At 40.6% G+C, this 12,725-nt stretch overlaps 1 protein-coding gene across 1 annotated transcript in view; it reads left to right on the top strand.

The window, feature by feature from the left end:
- The window catches only part of LOC139153259 (kinesin-like protein KIF28), a 47,559-nt gene that overhangs the window by 12,573 nt on the left and 22,261 nt on the right, over positions 1 to 12,725 (top strand). The window contains 4 exon segments of the mRNA XM_070727007.1: positions 3,567 to 3,667; positions 5,413 to 5,555; positions 6,134 to 6,255; positions 11,048 to 11,138. Coding sequence (XP_070583108.1) covers positions 3,567 to 3,667; positions 5,413 to 5,555; positions 6,134 to 6,255; positions 11,048 to 11,138 — 457 coding nt within the window.

The following is a 12,725-nucleotide window of genomic DNA, read 5'->3' as shown; positions in this document are numbered from 1 at the left end:
ATTCTGCACGACCTGAAGTTTCCGAACACTTTTCAAAGGTAGCCCCATGTAGAGAGCATTACAGTAGTCAAGCCTTGAGGTGATGAGGGCATGATTGACTGTGAGCAGTGACTCCCGGTCCAAACCATATTTGTTTTCTGCTGAAATCATAAAGGCATCCAAATGGTTTTCTTTAGTGACAGTGCAGACATGCTTAGCATTGGCCTTGGGAATTTTGTTGTTTTATTTCCCAGCCATGCCATTTCCTACTGGTACTAGTCAGGATTGGCTATAGTGAGTTTTTCAAACTCATCTACTTATACATTATCTGCTTACTAAAGTAGCTCTTTACAACATAATTTCAGGCACAGAAGTGGGAAAGGAAAATTGCTTCCTTCTATCAACTAGGGTTGTATTTCAACTAAAGTTGAAATAATCCTGAAAGGTTATTTTTTCCTCCCAGTAAAGCTTGAAGAGGGGTGGCATATAAGTCCAGTTAATATTATTTATTTGTATACCATCTTCATTATTTTTTACAAATTACTCAGTGAATATATCTACTACACCTTCCTCCTATTTTCCTACACAACATATATTGTAGCAAGCTCCTTGTACGCTTGCATGGGTTTCTAATTGATTAGATCAGATATTCACAGCCCAAAGGTCATACAAGGCAGAACCAAGACAAAACTTATATTAATATTTAGTGATTACCTATTGAAAGTAATTGCCTGTAAAAGACTTAATGAACTCAATCTGTATATCCTGGAGGACAGAATGGAAAAGGGGGACATGATCAAAACATTTAAATATGTTAAAGGGTTAAATAAGGTTCAGGAGGGAAGTGTTTTTAATAGGAAAGTGAACACAAGAAGGGGGGGCATAATCTGAGGTTAGCTGGGGGAAAGATCAGAAGCAATGTGAGAAAATATTATTTTACTGAAATAGTAGTAGATGCTTGAAACAAACTTCCAGCAGACGTGGTTAGTAAATCCACAGTAACCGGATTTAAACATGCCTGGGATAAACATATATCCATCCTAAGATAAAATACAGGAAATAGTAGACTAGATGGACCATGAGGTCTTTTTCTGCCATCAATGTTTCTATGTTTCTAAATAAGGCATACTTGTAAAATTCAATTCCCCCACTACTAAATGAAAACCCAAAGCATTGCCTCATACCCAAGTTTACAAATGCAAGAAAAAAGAGAGCTGTTTGTGTTCCCAAAGCATCATGGTACAAGATAGTAGTTATCACCCAAAAATGAATACTGTACACGCAATGGTCTCACACAAGAAGGAATATACAGCTGCAAAAACTTTTAACAGAACAAAAATGCCAAAACTCCTGGAGGAATCATCAACAAAACTCCAGCCAATCTTACCTTATTTAACATTTCAGTGGAATAATTCTTGGGAGACTGATTGCCAATCATCAAAACGCATAAAGAAATGCATGCTTACCCTGTAGTAACTTTCACTGAATCCATGCCTTTGATGCTTGCATAAGTAGGTACAAGTCATCTATTGCTATGCTGGGTTGGCTCTGTTTAAACCAGGTTACTTTTTCTAAGCTGTGGTGTGGACATGATTCTTGAAATACAGAACTGGTAAACAGGTCAGAGGAGACCTTGGGGTTGGGCTACAAATAGAGTGAAGTACTATTCCAATGAAATGCATGGCTGCTTACTTTAGAGAAGTCCCATTAGTTCAGTGACTCTTACTCCCAGATAGTTATGAGGAAATCAATCAGCATGCAGGCCTGCTCTCTCTCCAGGTGGTGAGAATGAATCTCTTTAGCTAGGGAGATTTTTCCCCACCTGCTGCTCCTAATTCCACCACCCCCTCTCTCTGTATACTCATTTGGGTGGAAGAGGTGTACTCTGGTTTACAAGATGTACTCTGATGCAGGGATCTCCAACCTTGGAAACTTTAAGACTTGTAGACTTCAACTCCCAGAATTCCTCAGCCAGCTTTGCAAAGTAATTTCCTGTCCCTGAGGAATTCTGGGACATGAAGTTCATAAGTCTTAAGGTTGCCAAGGTTGGAGACTCCTGCTCTGTTGTACTCTATGGTTAGAAGAGGCTGTCTATTAGCTTACAGTGCAGGGTTCCTTTTGAGGCTCCCCACCTCCATCTCAGTTTTAGCCACTTTGGATTAACATTGTGCAAAGCAAATCTGTTTGCTTTCAAATCATGTGAGCTACTTAAATGAATTTCTACCCCATGTCACAGGTGGACAGTAATTTGAAAGGGAAGGGAATTTTCTTTTAGGAGAATTGGTATGCTGCTCATTAGCATCCAAATAAAACATATACGTACTGTTTTGTTCTTCATATCAACTTTCTGGTTTATTGCTTCTAATACTAAAATAGCGTGCTTTTTGAGTTGTTGGGCTGAGGTTCAAGTTTTACCACTCAGCCATGGAGTTCACTGGATGATTTGGGCCCATCAGTCGCTCTTAGCCAAAGTTTCCTTACAGAATTGTAGTCATTCATCTTTACCTTGGCCATCATAAGCTCTCAAAGACTATATGGAGATATATATAAATACTGCTCAAAAAAATAAAGGGAACACTCAAATAACACATCCTAGATTTGAATGAATGAAATATTCTCATTGAATATTTCATTTGCACAACTATTTCATTTGCACAACAACATATGAGATTGACTGTCAATCAGTGTTTCTTCCTAAGTGGACAGTTTGATTTCACAGAAGTTTGATTTACTACAAGTTATATTCTGTCTTTTAAGTATTCCCTTTATTTTTTGAGCAGTGTATATATGGTGGGGTGGGGTGGGGGGCTTATTTTAGCCCATGTGCTGAAAAGCCCAATTGGCCTTAATATCGGGACATGTCAGATTTTCAGGGAAACACGATAGATCGATAGATAGATTGATAGATAGATAGATAGATAGATAGATAGATAGATAGATAGATAGATAGATAGACAGACAGACAGACAGACAGACAGAGAGGTAGGTAGGTAGGTAGGTAGATTAAATTAGATTTGGAACTGCAAAAATCTGAATACTCAGATAGAAAGCTGGGTTTTTATGGTTCGAACGTTGAATTAGGGGTTAGGATTAGACCATAAAAAGTGCTAAAAATCATAAAATATTAAGGGCTTAGAACAACAGTTCCCAACTTTTCAACTTGGCAGTCCGGCTGTGGAGGGAGAGGAAAACTGGGCAGCATAGTCCTTACACAAGTGATGGGCATACGCTCAACTTCTGAGAGCGGCGGGTGTGAGTGTCACTCATGCAAGTTGAGCTGCATCTATGGATGTTCCAGCCGTCTACTCACATAGCCTAATAGTCGGGGTAGGGTGGGGACCGCAGGCATAGAAATTTGCTTGCCTCTGTACATTAAAAACATTGCGTTATCAAAACCTTTTGACTTCCATTTCCACAGTGGGCCAATATTTCCCTCTGTGTCTTTTCTGCAAATACTGATTGGATAGCATTTTTCCAGGGATAGCCATGACACTGCCAGTTAGCAATTTCTATTCTGTAACATTCATAACAAATACAATATATTCCATGAAAATGTATTCATATTTAAAATATTTACTTATTTCTAGATTGCAGCAATTAGTCCTGCAGACATATGCTATGATGAGACATTGTCAACTTTGCGGTATGCTGAAAGGTAGATTGATTTCATATCCTGTAAAATGAACGGGTAGATTAGAATCCAATTGGAGACAAGGAATTAACTATTGCTAAACTATTATTTGACAGCTGGTCTGGTGTGGTAATTAAGGTATTAGGTTAAAAACTGGAAGACCAGAGTTCTAGTCCTGCCTTAGGCACAAAGTCACACTCTCTCAGCCCTAGGAAGGAGATAATGGCAAACCACTTCTGAAAAACCTTACCAAGAAAACTACAGGGACTTATCAGGGCACTCTCTGAGAATTGGACATAATTGAATAGAAGGGGGGAAAAAACCCTGTTATTTATGCCACATGTCATTATGCAGAGTAGCTGGTATATTTCTATTACTCAAAATATTTACTTCAGAGTTAGGAATTATCCACTTTTAATTTATCATATTTTTCACACTATAAGACGCACCCTCCCCGTCCCAAGAAAGTGGGTGAAATGTCTGTGCACCCTATAGAATGAATACTGTGGCAGAGAGAGGGAGGTTAGTGCAATGGCCATTCATGGCCACCTGGGAATGCTGTAGCCTTTGCTGCTGAGAAGCTGTTCAGTGGTTGGATGGGCCTCCCGGAATACCATTGATCAGCTGTTCCACCAATTGCTGCCACCAATTGCCGCTAATCACCGCCACTGAATGGCTGCAACAGCAATCGGCTGTGGTGGCAATCAACGGCAATCGGCAGCAAACAGTGGCATTGGTAAACGGCGGCAGCAAATAGCAGCGATCCCCACCACCTAGAACAGCTGATCTGTGGTATCCAACCGCCAATCAGCTGCTCGGCAGTGAAGGCTCCTGTGTTCCCTGGGGGCAGCAGTAGTTCAGTTCAGTTGGCCAGTGGGAACAACAGAGCAAAGCCCTGACAAGCCGCATGCTGGAGCTACGATAACATGCTGAAGTTCACCAGGATGTTTGCTATTTGCTGCAAGGACTCTAGCCAGATGAATACCAGATAGATGCTGGGAGGCAGAGGCAGATTTTTCCCCTTGTTTTCCTCCACTAAAGCTAATAATCTGGAGCGTCTTATAGACTCAAAAATACAGTACCATATTACACCAGGCCAGACTAAGTCTAATAACAGAAAATATATAATTGCAAAATTAAAGAAAAAGTAGACTGATACATACTGCTCAAAAAAATAAAGGGAACATTTAAACAACAGAATATAACTCCAAGTATTCAATGAGAATATTTCATTCATTCAGATGTGGGGTGTGTTATTTGAGTGTTCCCTTTATTTTTTTGAGCAGTATATATATTTTAGGCATCTGAAGATTTGGACATACTTGTTCATCATAACTGTGAAAAATGCTCCCTAATATTTTAATTTTAAAAATTTTGTAGACTTTTCTGATGGCTTCTCCGTCTTGCCTCTTCCCCCTAATAATATACATCATCCTGAGTAAGATCAGAGCAAGGCATTCTCTCTACAAAGTTTCCTCTTGTTTCATGTGAGATGAGACAATAATTTGCCATGAGATTTTGTATTGAAATGTCGCAAGAGACACATTTAAGATGAACAATAGTTTGATGGTCAATTTATGTAGGCCAGTTTGTCATAAAGCACCTTCCCCAACCTTTCAAAATCTTTGGACTAGAATTGGTGGTGATGCTTGGTCTACAAAAATCTAGTAATTTTGATTCCTCTTTGTTGGCATTTAGCAAGTTATTCAAATTTTTGTAGATCGGATCTTACTTAGATTCTTTACTTATTCAACTCAGTACAGTAATTTGTATTTTTTTTTCTGTTTCGTTTCATCTAAAAGAACCAAAAAAATAAAAAACCAAGCTGTGATAAATTCAGGAACAACAGCAAAACTGATAAATGATCTCAAGATGGAAAATTGTAATTTATTGTCCAGATTGTCCAGCCTTGGGAATTCCGGAAAAACAGTAGTAGATGAAACAAGTATGTATTTTGCAGGAAAAATACCATAATTACTAAATTCAAGATTCTTTCCTTCATTTTCTGTCTTTTCTCATGTGCATTTAATGAAAATAGAATGAATATAATATACTATAATATTGTATAGTATATATTTGCATGTTTGATAGCTCTGCCTTAAAAATTAAACTTGGTAACAATCTTTAGAGATCTCTAGGATTGACACCTCCTACTTTGGAGATCATATATAGGCCTGGGAACTTGGGTGATATTCTTTCAAAATAGGAACATGTAGGAAAAGCTTATTTCTCTTGCAGTCTTAAATTACGATAATTTTTGGAGGCAACTTTATATGTTCCAACAATTTTTTTCAGGGACACGTGGCTATCATTCCTGCCTGGAAAGATTGAATCAGTATTCAAATATGTTTTTTTTAAAAAAACGCCGAATATATAAGAATCAGACATTTCTGTGTATTTCAGATCTGAAGTGTTATAACAGCTTCAGCAATACCTAATGGAATTAGTAAAGTGAGAGAGGATGTGAATTAAATTATTCTGTTTCCTTGTTGTATCCAAAGTTGGTTTCCTTGTCCTTGGCAGAAGAGCTTCGTTCCCTACTAGCAGAAAATGAATTACGGATTCAAGCTATTCAAGCAACTTGGGAATATCGTCTGGAAGAAGCGCGGAAAGAATGGGAGCAGCAATATGCAGCAATTACTCAGGTCATGGCTTGTGATGCAAAAAGTTTGTCACAATTGTCTGGAGCCTAAGCTCCCCCCATTGGCTTCTCACTATGGTTAACACTATTACCCAGCTATACATTTCCACCCCATGTCCAGTCAACAAAGCAGAGGAAGTGATGTGCCGGTGCCTGGAGGCTGTTGGGGCCTGGATGGGTGTCAACAAACTCAAACTCAACCCAGACAAGACGGAGTGGCTGTGGGTCTTGCCTCCCAAGGACAATTCCATCTGTCCGTCCATTACCCTTGGGGGAGGGAAACTATTGACCCCCTCAGAGAGGGTCCACAACTTGGGCGTCCTCCTCGATTCACAGCTCACATTAGAGAAACATCTTTCAGCTGTGGCGAGGGGGATGTTTGCCCAGGTTCGCCTAGTGCACCAGTTGCGGCCCTATTTGGACAGGGAGTCACTGCTCACAGTCACTCATGCCCTCATCACCTCGAGGTTTAATTACTGCAACGCTCTCTACATGGGGCTACCTTTGAAAAGTGTTCGGAAACTTCAGATCGTGCATAATGCGGCCGCGAGAGCCATTGTGGGGCTTCCTAGATTCGCCCACGTTTCTGCAACACTCCGCGGCGTGCACTGGCTACCGATCAGTTTCCGGTCACAATTCAAAGTGTTGGTAATGACCTTTAAAGCCCTACATGGCTTTGGGCCAGAATACATCCAGAACCGCCTTCTACCACACGAATCCCAGCGGCCGATAAGGTCCCACAGAGTTGGCCTTCTCTGGGTCCCGTTGACCAAACAATGTCATTTGGTGGGCCCCAGGGGAAGAGCCTTCTTTGTGGTGGCCCCGGCCCTCTGGAACCAACTCCCCCCAGAGATTAGAACGGCCCCCACCCTCCTTGTCTTTCGCAAATTACTTAAGACCCACCTTTGTCGCCAGGCATGGAGGAGTTAAGTTAGCCTTTCCCCCTAGGCTATTACAAGTTATGCATGGTATATTTGTGTGTATGTTTGGTTTTTTATAATAAGGGTTTTTAGTTGTTTTTATTAATTGGATTGTTCATGTTGTTTTACCACTGTTGTTAGCCGCCCCAAGTCTGCGGAGAGGGGCGGCATACAAATACAATAAATAATAATAATAATAATAATTATTATTATTATTATTATTATTATTATTATTATTACTATTATTATTAGAACAAAATACAACTGGTCACTCAGGGCACTTTCAAACTTGGTAACTTTAAGACTTGTGAACTTTGATTCCCAGAATTGTCCAGCGAACTATGCCTGGAGTTGAAGTCCACAAGTTTTAAAGTTGCCAAGTTTGAAGACCTCTGCTTTAGCAATTGGATCAACAAAGCAACATTTATGTTTACAAAGCAAGTGTCATTTTTTTTTCTTAAAATGGCAACTGAACTGTTGGTTTTTTTCATTGAGGAGAAAGAAGAAAACATTTCACTTCTCATCCAAGAACCTTCATCAGTTCTGATGGCAGGTGGGGGGTAGGTGAAAGGACGGGATCTGATAGGATGGAGAGGGATGGGCGAATTGTAATTCTTTGCAGTCATTGGCACTCTCTGGAAGGTGTTAAGGCCACTTGAGGGGGTTTATCTGTGCCCTTAAGTTCTGCTAAATCAGGGTACAATTGGTTGTGGAGTCTTCTTGGAAGGGCTGCAAAGACTGTGTTGAAGAGTGGAGATACTGTAAGTGATTTATTATTATTTATTTATTTATTGGACTTTTACAGTGCTTTCTCCTAGGACACGGGGCGGATTACAACAAATAACAGAACAATATTTAATGTCTTAGATCCAATTAATTTAAATTTAAAATCTAAAACAATGTTTCCCAACCTTGGCAACTTGAAGATATCTGGACTTCAACTCCCATAATTCCCCAGCCAGCGGATGCTGGCTGGGGAATTCTGGGAGTTGAAGTCCAAATATCTTCAATTTGCCAAGGTTGGGAAACACTGATCTAAAAAAACTGGGAAAACCATAAAAAGACAGTCATTCCCATTTGGTCAACTTACTCTCAACACATTCATCAACCAGGGGGCTAGAGTCCAGTGGCCCCAAGACTAGTGGCATAGATGAGTTTTAAGACTCTTGCAGAAGGCAGGGAGGGTGTGGGCAGTACCAATTTCCGGGGGGGGGGGAGATGATTCCAGAGGGCCAGGCCCCCCACAGAGAAGCTCTTTCCCTAGACCCCACCAAACAACATTGTCTAGTTGACGGGACCTGGAGAAGGCTGACTCTGTGGGACCTGACCAGTCACTGGGATTCATACAGCAGAAAGCGGTCCCGTAGGTATTCTGGCCTGATGCCATGTATGGCTTTATAGGTCATAACCAACACTCTTCTCCCCCTGTTAATTCTTCTCCCCCTGTTGGTTCAGTCGTTCTAAATAAGAAGAAATAAGGAAATATTTTCCTTCTTATTCAAATGAAGGAGAACACTCTTGGGGAAGGGAAGGTAGAAGTGTTTTCTGAAAATGTAAGATTTTTACAGCTGCAACAACTTCTTCAAATGGGCTGAACAAAGATTGCTTCCAATAAGGTTCAATTACTTTCCTCCAGAAATTTCCACAGCATCTAGTAAGCAGGCTAAACTACACTGCTCAAAAAAATAAAGGGAACACTCAAATAACACATCCTAGATCTGAATGAATGAATTATTCTCATTGAATAATTTGCTCTGTACAAAGTTGAATGTGTACAACAGCATGTGAAATTGATTGTCAAGCAGTGTTGCTTCCTAAGTGGACAGTTTGATTTCACAGAAGTTTGATTTACTTGGAGTTAAGTGTTCCCTTTATTTTTTTGAGCGGTATATTTTATGTTTAGCAACTCAGACTCATGACAAAAGTGCATAACCTCAGGTGTCCAGGTTGCAGGTGGCTTCTAGAAACTTTGAATTTGCCTCCCCAAAACCCTTTCTCAACGTTATTTTTGATTGAGCACTATTTTTAAATTTTACAAAAGAGAAATGCCATTTATATTTAATTAACGTGTTTTTAAAAGGCAAGAAGGGATAAAAATCCAAGTTACAATTTGCTGTGGGCCTCCCTTGTGTTTTGGAAGACAGCTCCCAAGATTTGAACTTCGAGACCAAGTATACTCCTCACTCAGTCAAGAAGTCATCTCTGGAATGAGCTGTAGAACTGTACTAAAGTATTGGGGGGGAAAGGTATAAGAAGAAATTACAACAAATCAAAACAATGTCCTGAGAGTAGAAGAAATAATGGGGGGGGGGGAGAGAATAAATCCTCATATATAACCTTAATAGCCTATGAATGTGTCTCTGCTCATAGTACATGTGAGAGATTTCCAGGATATAAAAGCCAACATTAATCCTGTTAATACTCAAATCTGGAGAACTATCCCTGTAGCTACAAATATTCTTGCTTCATAAAGTTTCAGATGTCCTTAGAAGTATAAATGCCAAATAGGTATGATTTTGTTGTCATGCTAGATTTTTAAATCAGGAGAATGATTTGAGAGGAATACAGTCCACAATGGTACCATTATTTATAATAACCAGCAGTGAATTGCTCCTAGTTCGGCCTGGTTCTTAGAATCAGTAGCGCTGGCAGTGGATGGCTCCGCCCATTCACCCGGAACACTTCTGCACTCACGCGAACTGGTAGTAACGGGTTGTGAGCCTTGGTGGCGCAGTAGTTAGAGTGCAGTACTGCAAGCTGCTTCTGCTGACTGCTGGCTGTAATTCACCAGTTCAAATCTCACCAGGTTCAAGATTGACTCAGCCTTCCATCCTTCCAAGTTGGGTAAAATGAGGACCCAGATTGTTGGAGGCAATATGCTGATTCTGTAAACTGCTTAGAGAGGGCTGTAAAGCACTGTGAAGCAGTATATAAGTCTAAATGCTATTGCTATTGTTTTAGAATCTACTACTGATTTTATTTATTATTAGAGTTGAAAGGGACCTTACAGGTCATCGAGTTCAACCCCCTGCCTGAGCAGGAAATCCTACATCACCCCAGCCAAATGGCAGTCCAATCTCCTCTTGAAAGTGTCAAAAGTTGGGGAGTCCACAACCCCTGCTGGCAGGCCGTTCCACTGGTTGATCGCTCTCACTGTCAGGAAATTCTTTCTTATCTCCAGGTTGAATCTTTCCTTGGTCAGTTTCCAACCATTGTTCCTCGTCCGGCCCTCTGGTGCCCTACAAAACAGTGTGTCCCCCTCCTCTCTGTGGCAACCCCTCAAGTACCTGTATACAGCTATCATGTCCCCTCTAGCCCTTCTTTTTACTAGACTATCCATGCCCAGTTCCAGCAACCTTTCCTCGTATGACCTGGTCTCTAGTCCCTTTATCATTTTAGTTGCTCTTTTCTGCACCCTCTCTAGAGTTTCTATATCTTTTTTGAAGTGTAGTGACCAGAACTGGATGCAATACTCCAGGTGCGGTTTGACCAGGGCTTTATAGAGTGGTATTATTACCTCTCTGGTCTTGGAGTGTATCCCCCTGTTCATGCAGCTTAGGATTGTGTTGGCTTTTTTAGCCGCTGCTACACATTGCTGGCCCATGTTGGTTATCCACTAAGACTCCAAGATCCCTTTCACAGTCACTCCTGGTGAGTGTGGTTTCGCCTAATTTGTATGCATGTTTTGGGTTCTTTAGGTGCAGGATTTTACTTTTCTCTACATTGAACTTCATTTTGTTTGTAACAGCCCGCTTTTTCAGAAACCCTTGGGAAAAGACCGAATCTATTTATTATTTAAAAGGAATATGTCGCGTGATTCTCAGCATGTGGAGGAAGAGCATGTGCTGAAATAAGATTTATTTGATTCTTCATCAGGAGAGGCAGATGATGGAAACCTTCCCGTATCTTGTGAATATTAATGAAGACCCTCAGCTTTCAGGAGTTCTGAAGTATTTCATCCAAGAGGGTATTATTTTGTTTAACTGTAACATTTCCTTTTGCAATACAGGTAGTCCTTGACTTACAAGCGTTCATTTAGTGACTTACTTGAAGTTATAGCTGTTCTGAAATAAGTGACATGACCATTTTTCACACTTATGAGCATTGCAGCATCCCCGTGGTCATCTGATCAAAATACAGATAGTTATCAACTGGCTTATATTTATGACCAGTATCGGGTGCCTACTGAAAAGGATGAGGATGCTGCACCAGTAGTAAAACTGGAGCTGCACACCCAACTTTGGATCTCTAGCGCGTTTCCATCCCAGCAACATTTTCCTTCTGCGCATGTGCAGGAAGCAAAATATTGTGAGGGGATGTGCGTGTGTGTGAGATTTGGGCAATTTTTTGCTTTGAGCATGCGTGGAAGGGAACTGCCGAAATCTCTCCCTCAGGTGCATCCCCTCACAAGATTTTACTTCCTGTGCATGCATGGAAGAAAAACAAATAGCATCCCTTTGTTTGTTTGTTTGTTCATTCGTTTATTTATTTATGTATTTATGTATTTATTTATTTATTTATTTATTTATGTATTTATTTATTTATTTATGTAGTTATTTATTTATTTATTAATTGTCGCCCCTCTCCGCAGACTCAGGGCGGCTCACAACAACAATAAAACAATTCATGACAAATCTAATAATTTAAAAAACATTTTAAAAAACCAACCCATTATTAAAGCAGACATACACACAGACATACCATACATAAATTGTATAGGCCCGGGGAAGATGTCTCAATTCCCCCATGCCTGAGGCAGAGGTGGGTTTTAAGGAGTTTACGAAAGGCAAGGAGGGTGGGGGCAGTTCTAATCTCCGGGGGGAGCTGGTTCCAGAGAGTTGGGGCCGCCACAGAGAAGGCTCTTCCCCTGGGACCCGCCAAACGACATTGTTTAGTCGACGGGCCATCTCTGTGGGACCTAATCGGTCGCTGGGATTCGTGCGGCAGAAGGCAGTCCTGGAGATATTCTGGTCCGATGCCATGAAGGGCTTTTTCTGCATGCGCAGAAGCAAACTCTCACTGGGATACATGTGGACGCCAGCTGAAGCTGTGCCTGCAGTGCACCAGTAGTGTCGCGAGCGGCAACCCCCGCCTGTTTATGACAGTTTTGTGTCCTGGAGTTATGTGATCACTTTTGGTGACCTTCTAATGAGCAAAGTAAATGGTGAAGCAAGATTCACTTACCAACCTTCTTACTAACTGAACAACTGCAATGATTCACTTAACAACTGTGGCAAGAAAGATGGTAAAATGGGGCAAAGTTCTCTTTTTTTTAAAAAATAAATTTTTATTGATTTTTATAAAATAATTACATAAAACAAACATATAACAGTGCAAAGTGCATGTGCCCATCACCTAACAACAAGACACCCCCCATCACCCCCACCACCCATACAAGAGGATTCAAAGATTTTGGTTTGTTTATCTATAATTCCTTGGCTCTATCTTGCATTGAATATTACTAAAAGAGTGATTGCAGTTTATTTTTCACATTTACATCACAGATTCTACTCGACATATAATCTTTCACCTTATTCCATCGTACCATCAGCTT

The sequence above is a fragment of the Erythrolamprus reginae genome, chromosome 1 (genome assembly GCF_031021105.1).
Source record: "Erythrolamprus reginae isolate rEryReg1 chromosome 1, rEryReg1.hap1, whole genome shotgun sequence".
In the NCBI taxonomy this organism is placed as follows: domain Eukaryota; kingdom Metazoa; phylum Chordata; class Lepidosauria; order Squamata; family Dipsadidae; genus Erythrolamprus; species Erythrolamprus reginae.
This window is presented reverse-complemented; position numbering and strand designations above follow the sequence as displayed.